Consider the following 19,009-nt stretch of genomic DNA (forward strand, 5'->3'; position numbering starts at 1 on the left):
CTTTTTTTTTTTTTAAAATGAGAGTCTCTCTCCTTAATGGCTGTGAATATTGTTCTTTCAATGCGGATGGTGTCACAACCTCTATGACTCCTGAGCTTGCAGCACTGCCTATAATGCCTATGCCTTCATCCGATGTTTGTACAGCACCCAGCATATTGGGGCTCCTATAGAAAACAGTAACCATATTATTATTAAAAGTAATATTATGTCAATGCTTAGAAGCCACAGCCAAAATTGTAACTCCACTGTGTCAGGGGCTGTACTAACACAGTGAGAGATAGTTCCTGCCCCAAACGTGTTGCATTGTGGGCTACCTGTCATCTTAATCATTGACTGCATACTCATAATACAACAATGTGAATGATATACTTAGCTTCACCAACAAATCAACCACACACAAGCGAAGGAAGCTCTTGAGAGCTGTTTGCTTGGCAGGGTTTGATTGCCTTGAGAACCTGAGAGGCAGAAGGGGTGGGGGAGGGAAATCTTACCATCTCGTAAGTAAATGTTTCTTGTCTGCAAGCACGATCTACAATTATGGTTTCTTCTCGCCTCTCCAGGGCCTTCTTTCTAATTCTTGATAAGGGCAGGGGGCAAGGAGAGAGACACAAGGCAGAATGGCATCATAAAACCTGCTGTTTAGTGCAACTAGACAGATGTTTAAAATAACATCAGACTGCAATGCTGGTTTAAAAAATGGAATAGACTCAACACTTATAGGGAGATGAGGCTTGGCAAGCTGATCAGCTGAATAATGTCAACTGACCAGTTGACCACCTGTTTGACTAGAAATGTAAAATCCCATTTAAAATGTTTACCAGTTGCAACGCAGAGTATCATGGTGCCTAGTTTTCAGACACCTGGAAAATCAGAAGAGCACTTGGGGAGAGAGAGAGGTGCCTTCAAATGAAATTCACAAAAGCCAGCATGCTAGGCCCAGAGCCATTGAAGCTAGCTGAAGAGTGATGCTAACAACAGGAGTGTGCGCTAAGCCTCATGGACACAGGCACCTAAATTTCTATGACTATGGAGATGCCTACTTCTCCGGGCAGTGGCTTCCCATTTGTGGATCACTTGGGAGTCAGGCAATTTAGATGCCGGAGCTGTTTCCTGAGCCAGTGACTCAATTAGGCACCTTCCTCATTCCACACAAAACAGCTGAAAGGAAGAAGAAGTTGTGCTCACCCTATAACTTTTAGGCCAGTGATTAAAACATTCACTTGGGATGCAAAAGACCCAGGTTCAAATTTCCACCCCTCTGCCAGAGGAACATAATATATTTGAACAGGGATGTCCCATCTCTTAAGATGCCTTGCCACTGAGCTATGAAGTATTCTGATGCAGAGGTGCTTATTATCTCCTGTTGAAATTGTTCCACTGTGGATAAATCATGAAAGAATGACTGGAGCCGAGGGACGAATGGGTGCCCTAATTACAAGGAGTCAGTCTCTGTCTCTCTCTCTGTCTCTCTCTCTGTCTCTCTCTCTGTCTCAAATCCAAACTACTTCTATTCAGTCTAGTTTAAACAACACTATAAAGTCAAGTGTAAAATTAAAAAGGATAAGGAAATTCCTTTCAAAGCATACTGTAAATCCCTTCCTAGAAGAAACTACAAATCTCAGGTATGGCATAACACCATTGCCCCTTTTTGATCCACACAAAATACTGGAACCCTGCGATGTTCCATTGAAAGAAAAAAGTGATAGAACATGGGGGGTATTTCTTTGATGCAATCCTGTTTATTTCCCACACATGTATGAAACCGTGGGTCTCTGAACTCAGAAGGATCCAAGAACAAATGGAGCAGTTTCTTAGCCTACAGCAGACTCAACACCAGACCCCAAAGCTCTCACTAGCTTTTTCTACGCCACACTGTGTTACAGGCTGCTGGCTAACTTTCTTGTTTTTAACCTCTGCCCCTCAGGGACTCCTCAGATATGTGTCTTATGCCTTCACTCAGACACCTCACAGTAAAATTCCTTTGTCCAGTCAGTCCAGAGTTCCTGGGTAGGTTTATAACCTCCTTTTGTTTTACATAATGGACTCACAATTAACTAATTCTTTCAACTGTGTTAATTAAAGGGTGTGTTCATATCCAATCTCAAGGAGGGTTTAACTCAACCCATAACAATATTAAATGTATGTATTCATACAGTTAAATATTAACAATTTGTGTTACACGTGCATATCTATTTACCTGCAGGCTTTTCCAGATGTGTTATTTCAATAGCAACCCCTCCACACTAATTCTATCTATAAATCACATTTTCTTTTTCTATACAAGGTAAACAGAATGTCAAGTACTGCCAATGAATCAAGGCTTATATTAGCCAAGAGTGGGATAATTTAACCAAGATTTAAAAAGCTGGGTTTGTCACTAACACTTTAGTTATTTTAGCAATTTATGGCTCAGTGTTGTGATCTCATTAAAATCTGGAGGGTAGCTTCTTTGGACACAGCAATATAACCACCCATCACCAGGGACTAGCATGCCACCTCACACTCTTTGGGACAACCTCTCTTCTAACTTTGTGTCTGGTCCATTTTACACTTCATTTTAGCTTCCTGTTCTCTGAGGGTCCTTTCTGTTTCATGCCAGCTATTCCTAAAAATCTCATGCTTCAGGGCATCAGCTGGTCACCTGCAAGGGGCAGGAAGGGAATAAGCCACCAGTGTACTGAGGATTTTCTCTCTTTGGTGCATCAGTAGTGGCGGGTTCTTGTTCACGTGCCCAGGCTTAAGAACTTGAGGGTTTTTGCCCCTCTCTTTAGCATAGGAAGTGGCTCTCTTGCCAGGGTCACGTGGGAATGTCTCACCACATGTCCTCGCCTCAGGCATTGTCGCATCTCAGTCCCGCCTGCGCTCTGTCTGTGTCACACAATTCATTCACCTAACGGCCATACTATTTCGGACTATGGCTGTTAGGGTTAGTGAGAGAGAACTGGGTGGAGCAGAGGCCTGTGACGTGCAGGAGGTTAGTCTAAATAATTTGGTGGTCCCTTCTGGCCTTATACTCTCTTACTCTCTATAAGTCAGTCCAAAAGCATCTGGTGTTAGAGCCATATCAAAATCTTGTGTATTATAACTGACCATCTTTATTTAAATCAGATCCTCCACTGAAGATGGCGCACACAAAAAATTTCTCTTTTTGTTCCAAAATTCTTGAAAGCCCATTAAAAAAAAAAAAAAGACCATAAAGTAGTGGGTTGGTACAACTTATGCTCCCTAAGATAGTTTCCAGATCTTTAATGTATTACTAGAAACTGCCCAGCAGTTGCAATATTGCCTGAAAGACATACACTTTATGTACTACAGCAATTAAATAACTGATCTTATCTAGCTCATAAGGATACCAAAACCCAACATACCGAAGAGTTACAAGGTCGCTGTCTTCCAAAATAATCTCTGGATCTTCTTTCTTATCCGGGGACTTTAACATGTCAATACTAAAAATAAGAATAATTGTTACTTGTTTTTTCATTCTTTTTATAACTAAAAATCAATTAAGCTAGTAAACAAATTTCATTTCATATACACACACACAGGATGTTAAGAGGTGGATAACAATTTGTATCAACTACACAATTAGTTGATAAAGGGAGGCACTCTGTCCCAGCTCCTGCCGGGTCCAGGAACTATCCCCACTGTGGCTCTGCAGTTTAAATGTAGTAGGAGCAGGGTGCGCAGGCAGCCTGGCTCCTACTACATTTCAACTGCAGAGCCACGGTGGGGGTTAGACCCCAAACTCAGCGTAAGCCGGGACTGAGCAAGACCAAATCAGTCCCGGCTACCCCCGCGTGTGGCTCTGTATTTTAAATAGCTGGGTGGCTATTACTACATTTAAAATGCAGAGCCGCAGCGGGGGTAGCTCCCTGACCCGGCACGAGCCGGGACGGAGGTTGGCTTGCTCAGTCCCGGCTCGCACCAGGTCCAGCAGCCCCTGTCTGCAGCAGCCCAGGTGAACACAGGCTGCACAGGCATCAGTCCCTGACCACGAGGGGTCCCAGCTCCACACTGAGCCCCTCCACAGACAGGGGCTGCCCTCTGCTCACTGGGAGTCTTTGAAGACCATTTGTGGCCCATCTCCACCTTAGCTGTCCTGTCACATTCACTATGACCTGTTGATGGCTGTGTCCAGTTGGCCTATGGCGTCGGCCTCCATTGCTCACTTGTTACATTTTCAAACAAGCACCTCCCCCCTCCCCCCAAGGCCCCATCTTCTTAGGAGTAGGGATGTAAGCCAGTAGTCAAGTACTCGACTACTCGCTTCCCTCTGCCTTGCTGCCCTTGGGGAATGGGAGCCAGCGCTGGGGAGAGAGGGAGGAGCCAGCTAAAAAGCTGGTTCCCTCCAGCACCACCTCTGCAGTTCCACTTGCTCCCCCTCCCCGATCCCCGCCACACACACACACACACCCCGCTGCTGCCTCTATCAAAGTGGAGGGAGGGGCAGGCAACTTCCTAGTTAAAAGGGGGCACAGTGGTCCCAAAGCCCCATGCTGAACTCTGGAGATCCCATCAGAGAAGCATTTCCTATAAACATCTGAAGAGCTACCTTATCCCACTTCAGATCCCTCCTTAAAACTCATCTTTGCTGCAACACAAGACACTTTGTTCAGGGGGGCTGGAACAACTTGTACAATGGGGGTGCTGAGAGCCACTGAACCAAACCGTAAACCCTGCGTATGATGGAAACCACTTCAAGTCTGGGATGCTGCAGCAGCCCCCATGCCCCTCGTTCCAGCACCTGTGCATTCGTTAGGCTGCTGATGCTCTGAGACCACTGCCTATTACGCTGACCAATATTAACTTGAGCTTCCCCCATCTGCCTGGCTACGTCTACACTGGCCCCTTTTCCGGAAGGGGCATGTTAATTTCAGCTATCGTAGTAGGGAAATCCGCGGGGGATTTAAATATCCCCCGCGGCATTTAAATAAAAATGTCCGCCGCTTTTTTCCGGCTTTTAGAAGGCTTTTTCCGGCTTTGAAGTAGGAATAAGAGCCTCCGGAAAAGGGCGCTTTTTCCGGAGGATCGGGGCCAGTGTAGACGCTCTTTTCCGGCTTTTCTAAAAGCCGGAAAAAAGCGGCGGACATTTTTATTTAAATGCCGCGGGGGATATTTAAATCCCCCGCGGATTTCCCTACTACAATAGCTGAAATTAACATGCCCCTTCCGGAAAAGGGGCCAGTGTAGACGAGCCCCCTGTGTCCAGCTGTTGTCTTACATTTTAGATTGTGACAGGTCTCCCTTGGTTCTGCACTCATCCAGTGCCTAGCACAATGGTGTCTTGAGCTGTGACTAGGGTTCCTAGATGCTACGGTAATACATATAATAAATAACCTGTCGCAGGTCTAGGATGGACTGTTGCTTCTCTTGGTCTGGTTCTGTTTGTGGGGGGAAAAGGAGCAATTTATGTGACAGGATATTTTAAATGGCACCTGTTTTGAAGCTGCTCAGGGGTTTGGGATGTTAGATATCTCTGCAGGGAAGTGGATTAGTGGGCAGTGTGTAAATGCAACTGTCAAAAAGACTCGACGAATACCTATGGCTCTGCAGTTTGACATGTAAATACAGGCTGCCCAACGCTATAAGTCGCACCGGTATACGTCGGTTCGGCAAAAACGTAGTGGATGAATTTAGGAACTGTTTTGTTAGAAGTCCTCCCATTCTCCTATCTTACGTCGCTCAGATAGAAAAATTTGCTCAAATGAAAGTCAGCTGCCTGAACGCAAATCAAAGAAAATGGCCAACTCGTGCACTGTGCAGACGCAGAGGAACATTGTGCACTGTAGCAACTCGCGCTAAGCGTTGAAGCTCTGTCTTTGTTGTGTGCAGTCATGTTCTGACAAGAAATGCGTGCCTGCCGCATCATTCTTTACAGTACATTTGTGACTGATACTGTACAGTATTGTGTTATCTTGTGCAATCCTTCCACATGCCTAAAGGAAGTGCAAGTGATGTTAAAAGTAAAGGTGGCAAGTGTAAGAAGCATCGGAGTAGTGTTAGTCAGAACGTGAAGTTGGACACTGTCAGTGATGTTTCCCCACAATGGCACTCCAAGTGCAGAAGGTGGGGGCCCACACAGACATTAAATACCTTGCCTTTATAGGCTCTGCTTACAAAAAAAGCTCCCCAGAGTCACAGATGCACTGGTTCAGAGAGGAGAGGGAAAAAAAACCCAAAAAACCCAAGTTATTTCACCCTTAAAAAAAACAGGAGAGAACACCTGAATTCCTTCCAAGCTCTTTCACCTTCACCCCCTTTCTCCCCTCCAGGAAGCTGAAAGGTGGGCAGATGAGGACATTCCTCTGAAGGACACAGTAATAGAGCAATTGAAGAGGTAAGAGGAGAACCAGGACAGAACAGTTATGTAAGCCAATATAGGAAAAAGGTTTTAAAGAAAAGCAAAAGGATCCTGACACAGAAACATCATAATATAAGAAAATCAGGGATGCTCATTTTCAAAAGGGGTGAAGCTTTTGTTTTTAGGCTCTTGTCCACACTTTTTGGCAACAAAACCCAGAGAGCGTTCACATTGTGACATGACAAATGTCACGACAAATGCCCAGTTTTGGTGACAAAAAACTTCTACCTCCACATGACACTTCTGTCCCCCCACCCTTTACTGTCAACAATTACAGTAATCTTTTTGGTTGAGTTTATTGATCTCCAGCATATTTCCCGTCATGCCCAATCAGCCAGTCTGGTCAGCACTGCTGCTCTGCAGCCACGTCAACAGCAGGGATGTTAAATATCAGTTAACTGAATAGTCAATTAACCTCATGAATTTTTATCGGTTACTTGACTATTCTACAGTCCCCGAGGGGAGGGCCAGCAGCCGTGCGCTCCAGCCCCACTCCTGAGAGGCGCCCTGCCGCCTCTGTATGGCAGGAGCTTGTCTGGGAAGGGAGCCAGTTTAAAAACCAGCTCCCCTCATGTACCGGCTGCCTGTCACCCCAAGCTGCTGCCTCTGTATCAGAGGCAGCAGCGCCTGTCCAGGGGGGAGGAAGGGCACTGATCTCCCAGACCCAGCACGAGCCAAAACAGAGCCAGACTGCTTGCCCGCCTGGCTCCTAGTACAGCACTACAGCAGGGGCAGGTCCCAGGCCCGGCACAAGGCAAGGTTGAGCTGGGCTGCTGGCCAGCCTGCTAAAAATGTACTGGCGATAGGGGGGGAGCGGGGAATGCATGTAGTCTATAGCATTACCCTATAAACTTTTGCTTATCGGTTACATCGGACTACACTACTATATCCCTCATGAACACAACAGATGCACTCTTCCCATCTGCAAACCCCAGGAAATTTAAAAATCCATTTCCTGGTGTCTGGCTCATTGTGTAGTGGTCCTCATGGCATCTTCTCAGGGAAATATGAGTGGCTATTGCTCAAGACACTCTTCTGCTTAGAACAGTGCAGAGCTTTTGGATCTTATCAGTTTATGTGGTGAAGAATGGTACAATCACAGGAACGAGTGACCCACAGGAAATGGAATATCTATGGTCACATTTCTCAAGCCCTTTGTGAGAAGGAGTGTAAGCGAGAAACCCTACAATGCAGGGCAAAAATAAAGGAACTCAGGGGGCGCACCAGAAGGCAAAAGAAGCAAACAGCCAGTCTGGTGCCACACCTGCAATATGCCATTTGTATAAAGAACTGGATGGAATCCTGGATAGGGACTCCATGTCCACACCATGGAGAACATAGATATGTCCCTTGGGGAAGACAGTCTCATTTAGGGTGATGTTTGCCGGTTAACTTTCACATCCCTAGGAGTCGTGTGCAGGAGGCAGGGAGGGAGGAAATCACCAGAAAGAAAACAAAGGAATCAGATGTTGTGGTTGGTACATATGAGAAAGACTTGTTGATAGGTAGGATTGGAGCAGGATTCTGGAAAGAGGAAGGACAGACCAGCTAGGGTCAGGGAACAGCTGGCTGGAGAGGCTCTCTAACTGGAAAGGCAAGTCATGCACTGCAGCAGAAAGGACTCTGCATGGCCTGGAAGAGTCAGTGTGAGGACCCAGAATACCCACTCAGTTGGGCTGTGTCTAGACTGGCATGATTTTCCAGAACTACTTTTAACGGAAAAGTTTTCCGTTAAAAGCATTTTCGGAACAGAGCGTCTAGATTGGCATGGATGCTTTTCTGCAATAGCACTTTCTGCGGAAAAGCATCCGTGCCAATCTAGACGCGCTTTTCCGCAAAAAAGCCCCGATTGTCAGTGTTCTTGCGGAAATACTATGCTGCTCCCGTTCGGGCAAAAGTCCTTTTGTGCAAAAGGGCCAGTGTAGACAGCTCAGATTTGTTTTCCGCAAAAGTGCCCCAATCGCGAAAATGGCAATCGGGGCTTTTTTGCGGAAAACAAATCTGAGCTGTCTACACTGGCCCTTTTGCACAAAAGGACTTTTGCCCGAACGGGAGCAGCATAGTATTTCCGCAAGAACACTGACAATCTTACATGAGATCGTCAGTGCTTTTGCGGAAATTCAAGTGGCCAGTGTAGACAGCTGGCAAGTTTTTCCGGAAAAGCGGCTGATTTTCCGGAAAAACTGGCCAGTCTAGACACAGTCTTGGAGTTCTGAGAGACCGTGTGTTTAAGCTTTCTGGGATTCAGTATCCAGCTCTGAACAAAGGATTGTGCCCAAGGACAGAGTTAGTGCCTGGGCTCTGTTCAGATGCTGGAGTCTTAAAGCACCCAGTGATTCAGTGGCTGGATCCACTCTCAGCAGTTCAAGTGCCCAAGAGGAAGCATTTGATTAGATCTGTGACAGCAATTCAATTGCTCTCTTCTGGAAAGATGCTTTCCAGCTGTAAAACTAATAGCAGGGATAAAAAGCTGAATAAACTTGTACAAACTTGGACTTGTGGTCCCTGGAAATAAAAGACCATCTCTTCATTGTGACCTTCCGTACATTGGAAAGCCACAGAAGCAAACTTTGCTTGATAAATTTCTAAGTTATTTAGAACATTTTATCTGATTTACTTCCTGCAATCAGATATATTACCCTTTATGCTACATTTCTTTTTCCTGAGGGCAGTACTTTTATCACCTCTGAGAGGGTAATACTAATGACAATAAATACTAACACTTTAAGACACTAATATGAGCTTAACACAGCTTTATAACACACTCCTGGAGATACTTACAACTATACCTGCTAATAAAACAAGAAGGTGAATTAGGGCTGCATTGAAATAAGGCACCTGCAACCTCGCCTCTCCTGACCTAGCTAAAATCCACTCTGATCTTGTATTCTAAGCCTGCTGTACATGTACACAATGAATAATTCAGCAGGTGAACTAGAATAATAAAGCTTAGTACTTTCCGTCTCCAAAGCACTTGACCAACATTACCTATTTAATCTCTAAATTAATGAATTGATCCCTTAGCGCTTAGAAGTGCTAAGAGACTTGAACATAGCCACTGGAGTACAGGTTAGCTAAGCAAAACAATAATTGCTCATGACATCTGTAAGATAAGTATAGCTTTTTATATGAGTTAATTTATAATTCAGGAGAAACTGAGGGATCTATAAAAAATCAGTTCCATATATAACCTGATAAAATTTGTAGGAAGGCAAGTGAATGTTACCTCTGACATCTAAAACAAAGCCAGACAATGTCCCAATTTGTCTGCTTTGGTAGATTTTTTAAGAACTTTAATAGAAGCATAAGATACAAGAATATGCACTAAGTTAAATATTATTCCATTGTTTCCTAATGTCAGGTAATTTGATGAGGTAGATTGTCAGGAATAAACATTTGACCACTTAATGTATTTTAACAGTGTTTTAATGTATAGTTAACAGGATTTAACTATGGAAAATATAGATGTCCTATGAATTCTTTTGTATGAAGATCCTTCACCCATTATAAACAGAATGCTTCTGTTATCTTTTTCATAGCTATTTAAAGGGTGTGAGGGAGAAGTTTCTCTGTCTTTCACCCACCCACAAGTATAATGGGGCATGAATTTACTTTTTCATAGAAATCACTGCTTCATTTATGAGAATAGTAGTTGCAGATAAAACCGAAAATGATTACATCCAGGTTGCATTTGCTTCAAGTGCTGTGAAGTCAGGGTTACAATAAGAATGAGTTTGGCCTGTGGCCTCTCTCTAATATAGACAGAAAAATGTATTCATATTGTCACCTTATCTCACAGAAAGAGGGGCAAAAAATAAAGGAAAGAATTGAAAGTCATCAGAGCCACTAAGGAGTAGGGAAAGCCTGTATGAGACGAGATTCAGAAAAAAAGGGCTGTTTAGTTTGAAGAGGAGAACATCATGAGAGATTAGGGAGCCAGTTTGCAGCAGTGCCAGATTATTCCGGTGTATGCATACCAGCTTTCCTTCCACTGCAGCACCAATAGGCTGCTATCAGGTGACTTGTCTCTCCCCTAGATAGCTGCTGCCTTTCTCCTGGAAGGCATTAGAGTTCACAGCTCTCTGCAGAACAGAAGACAAATCGAAGGAAGTGCTGTTTTTTAACAATGGAGGGGGAGCAACACTGCAGAGGAAAACGAAAATCTGCAGGAGGAAAACTCAAGCACACAGAAGATGCAGGGGAAAATAAGGGAAACTGAAGGATGCTGAAAAATTAAAAATCACAGGTAATAGTAATTGAAGGGATTTGAAAACCCATAGAACTTTTTGCCACCAATATTTTAAAGGCAAAATATTTTATATGTAAGTAGCAGAGACACCCCCACCAACTCCCTTCTCATTCTGGAACTGGCTTCTCCCCTGTGTGCACAGGCTGCAGTAAATTTAATGGGGAAGGATACTAAGCTACACCTCATTTGACTAAGACCATGAACTTGGGGAGGAGGAAGAAGGGGGTCAGACTTCCCAACTCTTCACCCTTTAGTGCAACCTGGGTAGGTTGGGGATTCTTACTTTGGAGCATTCTGCATGAAATTACTCAGGACAACAGCAGTATTCTTAACTATTTTCTTCTTACATTGAAGACTTATTACAAACAAGCATAGAAAATACTAAAACAGAAGTATTTGAATAACACATCTCAACTCAATATTCTGTAAAGCCCAGAAAAAGAAAATAAAATATCACCTCTAGATATCAAGTGTCCCTACCGCCCATTCCTTGGTCAACTTCACAGATTCTCCCCAACTTGCAGAGAAAATGACTCTATCCCTCACCTAACCTCTTTGTCAAGTTCCAGTTATCAGAGTTCATTACCACACCAGGGGTGAGGTCACAAAAACAATTTTACCTAAGAGTGTATGGAGATGTATTGTCCAGAGCACACAGCATAGTTTTTGTCACCAACACAAGAATCATCATCCTACCCTTACCCGTAGCTTTCCCATCTTCAACTCCTGACCTGGCTTGCTTTTCTTCCTGTTCCCCTATCAGGGAGTGAGGAGAAAATACCTGGATTCCGTGCATGCCTCTGATGGAGGGAAGAAAAGCAAGCCACATCCCGGTATGCCCTACGGATATTAAATTGCATTTAATCAGCTAATCGAGTGGTCAATGGAATTTCCATTGACTACTTGTTTAGTCGATAAGGGGGGAAAACTACAGACCAGGAGCTAACCCCGCTGTGGCTCTGCCTTTTAAATGTATTAAGAGCTGCTGGGGGAGGAGAGAAGTGACTAGTTGAGTGACTTATGCTCATCAGGTAGTCAACTAGTCGCTTACATCCCTAACAGCGTCTGGGACCAGGTGTGAGCCAGGAATCAGCTGATTCCCATCTTGCAACTGGTCCCCCTCTACTCCTCTGCCTCCCCCACAGAGATGATGCTGGTGGGAACCAGCTTTTAAGCTGGCTCCCCCCTCCACCAACTCCTGCTCCTCTCTCCTTGCTGCCTCTCTCAGATAGACACAGCAAGGGGGGAAGCAACTATTCATATCACTACTCAACTACCCGATAAGCATATGTTTATCGAGTAGTCGACTAGTCGTTTACGTCTCTAATACACACTCCCCACCGCCCACTCTCCCGAAATGATGCCCTTGCTGTATATATTTCTTACTGGTCAGAATTTGTACATCCACTACTCTTGGCTGTCACTCGAGAGTTAGGATAATCTAGTATGAAGCCACGATCTATCTTTTTTAGCGGTCAGAGAAGTTGCAAGGATTTATCAATTTCCCTTGTGATGAAATGCATGCTGAAAGACAACAGGCCTTCCATCACAATTACTTCTCATTTTGACAGCTCCCAAAGCACATTATAAAATATATACAGTAACGACTTTCAGCAGCAACTATAGTGAAGCCCTTCTGGGATGAAAAACAAAATCTATTTGACAGCACAAAGATACATCATTTAGTTAAGGCAGGAAGTGTAGAATACTGTGTGCAGTTGAAACTACACAGAATATGTGAGATAGGCAGAACATGGCAAATTGGAATTTGGGCAGGACACTTTACTTGTGTGAAATTTAACGGCAAGTGGTCAAGACTTTCACTGTATGTCTCATCCAGAAGATTACAATTCTAGCAGCACAGTGCCACCTAGCACACAGCTGAGACACAGAATAGATCTACACAAGAAAGAAAAAAAATTCACAGCTGGCCCTGTGCCCATCAATTCACGCTTGCAGCACAGCTGTTGCATTGCTGTGTAAATCTTCACGCAAAGGCTGCAATCCGGGCTCAAGACCTTGTGTGTTGGGAGGATCCTACAGCCTAGGTTCCAGCCCAGAAATCTACACCGCGCCACATCCAAAACCTCATGAGCCTAAATAGGCCAACATGGATTAGCTGTAGGGTTACCAGATGGCTTAAACACACACACACACACACACACACACACTTGATCTCACGGGAGGGGGGAGAGGATCAGATGGGAGGGCAGCGGGGCTGGCCGGGGGGAAGTGGGGAGTTGGGGGCAGCGGGGCTGGCTGGGGGAGATCGGGGAGGGGGGGAGAGGGGGAAAACTACCGACTGGTGGGAAACAGGGTTGGCAGGGGGAGGGAGGCAGCGGAGCTGGACGGGGGAGATCAGGAAGAGAAGGGGGCATGAGAACTGGCCAGCCCAAAGCAGGGCTGGCCTGACGGGGAGGGTGTTGGGGGCAACAGGGCTGGCCAGGGGAGATGGGGGAGGGGGAACCGGCTGACGGGAAGCAGAGCTGGCTGGGAGGGAGTTGGTGGGAGCAGGGCTGGCCGGGGGCGGGGGGAAAAAGAGCAGGGAGGAAAGGGGGGGAGAAATCGGCTAGTGCGGAGCTAGACTGACCCCGGCGCATACAGATCCCAGGGTGCTGCCCATCCTGCACACGGTCCCGGCCCCGCCCCCACCCGCATAGTTGCATACTGCCTGGCTGGTAGACACCCTCACACAGCGTAAGCATGTCTACCAGCCAGGAAGTTTGCAACTACGTAGTGATACTCCTAATAATAATAAAACTTGCCTAATTAGAAAATACCGGACATGGACAGAACCCTCAAATACCAGACTGTCCGGTTCAAAACAGCAGCGCCACCCCTCACCCCCTGCTCGGCACCCGGCAGCACCCCAGCTGCTCTGCTCCGCGCCACTTCCCCAAGTCCGCCACTGTCGAAACTGACAAGCAGCAGGACTTAGGGAAGCTGCAGAGCAGAGCAGCTGGGGTGCTGCCGGGTTGGTCCTGCAGCACGCTCCTCACCCCCCTGCTCTGAAATAACTACTGCAGTCTGGGGGGTGGGAAGCCCACTCCCCTCCCGGAAACTCTCGGCGGCAGCGCGGGGCTTCCCCCACCTTCCTGCAAAACGGCGGAAGGTTCGTCCCTCGCAACGCCCTTTCCTACCCACCCCCCAGCCTGTCACAGTGCAGGTTCCGGCAGACCCGTCACAGGGGTATAATCCCCTTCCCCTCTTCTCCCCTTCCTTTCCCACCATGAGTGCCCATGGGGCTCACAGCAGCTCCAATTGTCCGGCTGGCCGAAGCACTTCCGGATTCTGGTTGGTGGCAGACTATCGGGAGTGCCGGACCACTGGATGGTGGACAACTGGAGTTTTACTGTAATTATCAGCAGAACTGACTTAAATGGGGCCTATGTGTTGTGTAGTCTTGCCTTAATCTTTGTATTCATGCCCATCAGTGTGAAAGAAGCTATTTGCATATATATTTTGGTGGATCTGCAACCACCCCTAAGCTGCAGCCCTCGGGATGTGCTGTGAGTATCATTGTGGCCCCTGGGGCTTCCAAAGTTGAGTAGCCCTGGATTATACGATCAACCAATCAACAACAGTCTCTGGTGGTGGTGTAGTACTGCTGCTAAAATAGACTCCCTGCATGCCTGTGCTCCTAGGGCCACTCCTCCCTACAAGCACCGCCCCCCTTGCAGCTCCCATTGGCCGGAAACGAGGAATTGCAGCCTGTGGGAGCTGAGTGGGTGGTGCTAGCAGAGAGGGGCAACATGCAAACCCTGGCTCCCCACCCCATGGGCGTGGGGCAGGGAGAGAGCCCATGGGGTGGGGAGCCAGGCATGTTGCCCCTCTCTGCTAGCACCACCCACTCAGCTCCCACAGGCTGCAGTTCCTCGTTTCCGGCCAATGGGAGCCTCACCGAGCCGCCTGCTGGGAGCCACTGGTGGTAAGTGCTGCCCAGTGGAATGCCGCACACCAATCCTCAGCCTCCTCCCATAACCAGCACCCCAAATCCCATCCCTGCCTCCTGACCACAGGCCAGCACCCACACCCTCTTGTGTACCCTTACCTCCTTGCGCACCCCAAATTCCAGCCCTGAGCCCTCTCTCAGAGCCAGGACCCAGTCTGTTGCTTTAACCATTGAACAACTCTCTCCTCTGATATCAGGGCCCAGCCTTACCATATACTGTATTGGTCTGCAAGCAGGTGTGAGATTCCCAAAGGGGCAAAGCAAAATTAGCTTACTACACGATTCCAGTCTTAGCAGTGGAGGCAGGAAAGTAAGACTGTTGTCCCTCACACCCACACTGAAAGTCTGTGGAGAGGCCCCAAAGGGTCAGTCAGCTGTGTTGCTGGTGCTTATTGCCAGCCCCTGGCAAAAATAACCCATGCAGAATACAAGGCAGGCTAAGGTAAAGAAAACTTTTGCCACTACTGTACTATCCATTAGAGAAATTTTTTAAATGACATTTTATAGTAAATAGAGCCCTAGCTATATAGGCAGTTATTATTAAAACTAGGGATGTAATAGTGTAGTTGATTAACCGATAAACAAAATCTTATAAGTTAATCAGTGTTTCCCAATTTTATTTGGCCTTTTCAGCTTTTCAGAATTTCAAGGAACCCCTAGGTTTGTCAAGCCAAAAAAAAAAAAAAAAAAAAAAAAAAAAAAAAAAAGCAGAACCCACCAATGGGTAAGGAAAAAAAAAATCACATTCCTTACCCAAAATCCCACCCCTTTGAGGCCCCATCCTCTCTGTTTCTCTTCTCTCCATCACTTGTTATCCCCAGCTCGTATACACTCTCAGTGAGTTGAGACAAGAGGTGCAGGCTCTGGGGTGGGAATGAGGGATTTGGATGTGGGAAGGGGTGAGAAGTGCAAGTTCTGGGAGGGAATTTGGATACAGGAAAAGGGGCTGGCTTGGGGAAGGGGCTCCAGGCTGGGCAGTGTTGGGATCAGGTGGAAGGTTGGTGTGCCGAGCAAATCACAGGCTTGTGGATGTGAGGGTGCAGGAGTTTGGGTTGGATATGTGAGAGGCTCAGGGCAAGGAGGCTGGGAGTATGATGGGCTCAGGACACAGATGTGATGTGTGAATGGTGCAGGAGTGTTGTGGCAGAAGACTGAGGATGTGGAGATGCAGGAGTTTGGGGATGTAAGAGGTTCAGGACAGGGGGTTCCAGTGTATGCCAGGCTCAGACTTGGGGTCAGGTGGTGCAGGATATGATGATGCTGCAGTGAGATGGGGATCTGGCCCCAATTGGGGGCATGCTGGCCAGGCTTCATTTTTAAATAAAATATTATGGCAATCTCAAAAGGTTTTAGCATTGTCTTTATTTATGAGAGGGGCGGGGAACCTGTTTTGAGTCAAGAGTCACTGACCCACAGAAAAGTCAATTGGGGCTATACAAGTGAGATGCAAAAAAAACCCTCCCCCCCCAAGCCTCATTAATGAGGTCCAAACTGTGCTGGAGGGGACAGGGTGCTAGTGAGTGCTGGGGCCAGGGAGAGGGTGCTGCTGGGTGGCAGGATGCTGGCACAGGTGGCAGGGTGCTGGGGCAGGATGCTGGAGTCAGGGATATGGTCCTGCTGGGCACTGGAGTGGGTGGCAGGGTGCTGGGACAAGGAACAGAGTGGTGCTGGGTGCTGCGGTGGGTGGTAGGGTGCTGGGGCCAGAGACAGAGTGGTGCTGGGTGTGAGGGTGGATGGCAGGGTGCTGGGGTTGGGGACAGGGTGCTGCTGTATGCTGGGGTGAGTGGGGCCAGGGACAGGGTCCTGGGGTGAGTGGTAGGGTGCTGGGTGCTAGGGTGGATGGCAGGGTGCTGGGGACAGGGTACTACTGGGTGCTGGGGACAGCGCTGGTGGTGGCAGGGGACAGAGTACTCGTGGGGGGTCTGGGCAAGGGATGCAGGCAGCTGGGACCAGTACCTGGCAATCCTGCAGCACCTCTGGGTTCCAGGAAGTGTGCAACTGCACTCCCCCTCCCCAAACAGCTGGCGTGCGCGCTGCCTGAACAGCAGGGACTTTTGCACTCCAGCAACTTACTTCCCCGATGCGTCCTGCAGGGAAGGGGAGTTTGGGGAGCCCCAGGGCAGAGAGCGCTGCCTGCACAGTTGGAGCTGCACAGACCCGGGTCTCCTGACCTCCATACTACGCAGAAAGGCAGCGGAACTAAGTGACCGGGTGCCACAGCCCCAGCGGTTCAGGCAGCGCGCGCCGGTGTATAGGCAAAAAGTGAAACCTCTCCGTTTTTGTGACCGTCACAGTTTCTGTCATACATACATGACATTTGGTACAACTGCTCAGGAATTGCTACCGTTGCTGGCTGGTTGCAAATTCAGAGAAACTGTGTTTTTTGGTAGAAAAATCTCTCAATTTGCTACCTCCTGTCTAACGGACTCAGGGGATGCTGGTGTTTTGCCTTGGGCGGGGGCCTTTTGCTCCTGGTCCATGGGTCACAAATTCAGAGGGACTGGGGTTTTTTGGTGGAAAAAATCTCTCAATTTGCTACCTCCTGAATTTGCTACCTCCTGTCTAACGGACTCAGGGGATGCTGGCAGTGCATCCCTTCCCGCTGTGGGTCACCTCTGTCTGGCACCCCCCTAGTGTGCCGGCTGGGAGCAACTGTTCCCCTCTGCCCTCGCCTCACTGTGCCTCTGCATCTCCAGGAAGGGAAACAAGTGTGCTGCTTCTTTAAGAAGCTGCTTGGCTGGCACTCTCTCTTTCAGAGGGGCCAGGGGAGTGCTGGTTCCTTGGAGCACCAATTGAGAAACAACGTTATAGATTCAAGCATTTCCCTCCCACCTCCCTCGCCAGTACATTTTTTAGCAGGCTGACCAGCTGCCTGGCTTAGTCCTGGCTCAACACAGGCTGTTGCTTTCCCTAGTGGAAGCCGCACAAGAAAGGAGGGGGGGGGGCAAGATTTTTGTCCCCACTTGCAGTTACCTGCACACAGCCCCAAGCTCTGCGGCTGTCTCCAGCGGGCAGCCCAAATCCTCGGCCACGGCAGCAGCCCCGTCCTCCGCCACCGGCTCCTGCAAAGCCAGGTCCGCCCTTTGCAGGGTCTCCTTCCAGAGCGCGCCCAAGGAGCCCACGTGAAACACGCGAGTGTGCAAATCGGGCACCTCATATTCCGGCACCTTGCTGCTAGCGCTCTCACTGCTTCCAGCCATGTCTACAGCACACGGGGAGGTCAGCGGCCCGAGGGCCCGCTGCATGCTGGGATTTGTAGTTTCCCATCCGCCTGTCTCTTTTCTGCAATTAAGAGGCTCAGTTCCCAGGCAGAAATCCAACGTGGTGGTTTCCTTGCACCCTATCGCATTGTGCGCACGGCAGCGCTAGCTGTTAGAGCACTGTGTTCAGGCCCAAAGTGGCCCAAACCTTTGTGACAATGAAATAGCCTGCTAAGAAACTAGCTTCTTTTTTACTACTTGATATTTATTTATTTTTAAAAGGTTTTTTGATTGTCTAATAAAAACATGAAAAATTAGCACAGCTCTAATTGCAGATTCACCATATAAACAAAATGATGATAGCAGGTGACTCTCCTATGTCATGGTGTGGGATGTCAAGACAATGCTACATATGTGAATATTTTTAAAGAAAACAATTACTGGAAAAATAGCTTTACTCTATTAAAGTGCCTTTAATCCAAGGCATTTGTTAGCAGCGTGTTTTGATAGCTTCCAAGTAAGCATGGTTCTTTTAAAAAAATTATAGAGAGAAGTCACCTGCCTGGAAGAGATTACACTCTAAAGTTCTCAAACTGCAACCTGATCTAGAGCCCCACTGACATCAGAGGGAGTATAAAGGTCCTGACAAGTGTAAAGGTCCTGTTGTGAGGTTCACATGGCAGGATTCAGACCCACAGACCATGTTGTGCAAATGCCCAGGCAGGTGGGTAACTGAAATGGAACTACTCAGTAGCAAATTTAATTCCGGTTGCATGGATTTTCTAGCATTTGTCAAAATATTTGAAAGGAAATTTCTCTCTGAATTTATTGTTTTATCTTGTCAAAATTACATGTAATTTTTTAACAAAATGAAAATGTTGTATTTAGCATTTTTGACCAGTTCTAATATTTAGGGTAAGCACCATAGTGGGCAATAAACAAATGATAAGATACAAAAGACCAATCAGTTAAGCTAGCATAATGTTGTTAGAAAATTTCTAATGCTTATTTTTCTCTATTGAGCTTTTCTCCCTATGGCTACACTGCCGGGGGGGTTTCGGAAGAAGATATGCAAATTGCACTCACATTTGCATATCTTCTTCCGACTCTTTTTGCAGAAGAGGTTTTTCCAATATTTGGCCCCATGTAGAGGCCATATCAAGGTTTGCAAAAGAGGGTTTTATCTGACATTTGGCCCTGTCTATACGGGGCCAAATATCAGAAAAACCTCTTCCACAAAAAGAATC

The 19,009-nt window shown here is 47.2% G+C and overlaps 1 protein-coding gene across 1 annotated transcript in view; it reads right to left on the bottom strand.

Moving 5' to 3' along the window:
• The window catches only part of SNAPC3 (small nuclear RNA activating complex polypeptide 3), a 28,026-nt gene extending 10,220 nt beyond the window's left edge, over positions 1-17,806 (bottom strand). Inside the window, exons 1-3 of the mRNA XM_006117825.4 lie at positions 17,536-17,806; positions 3,369-3,446; positions 492-576 (exon numbers count right to left, since the gene is read on the bottom strand). Of these exons, the coding sequence (XP_006117887.2) occupies positions 492-576; positions 3,369-3,446; positions 17,536-17,762 (390 nt within the window). The 5' untranslated portion in view covers positions 17,763-17,806. The remainder of the gene's footprint in view (positions 1-491; positions 577-3,368; positions 3,447-17,535) is intronic.
• Positions 17,807-19,009: the final 1,203 nt, after the last annotated feature.

This window comes from Pelodiscus sinensis, chromosome 6, assembly GCF_049634645.1.
Source record: "Pelodiscus sinensis isolate JC-2024 chromosome 6, ASM4963464v1, whole genome shotgun sequence".
In the NCBI taxonomy this organism is placed as follows: Eukaryota; Metazoa; Chordata; order Testudines; family Trionychidae; genus Pelodiscus; species Pelodiscus sinensis.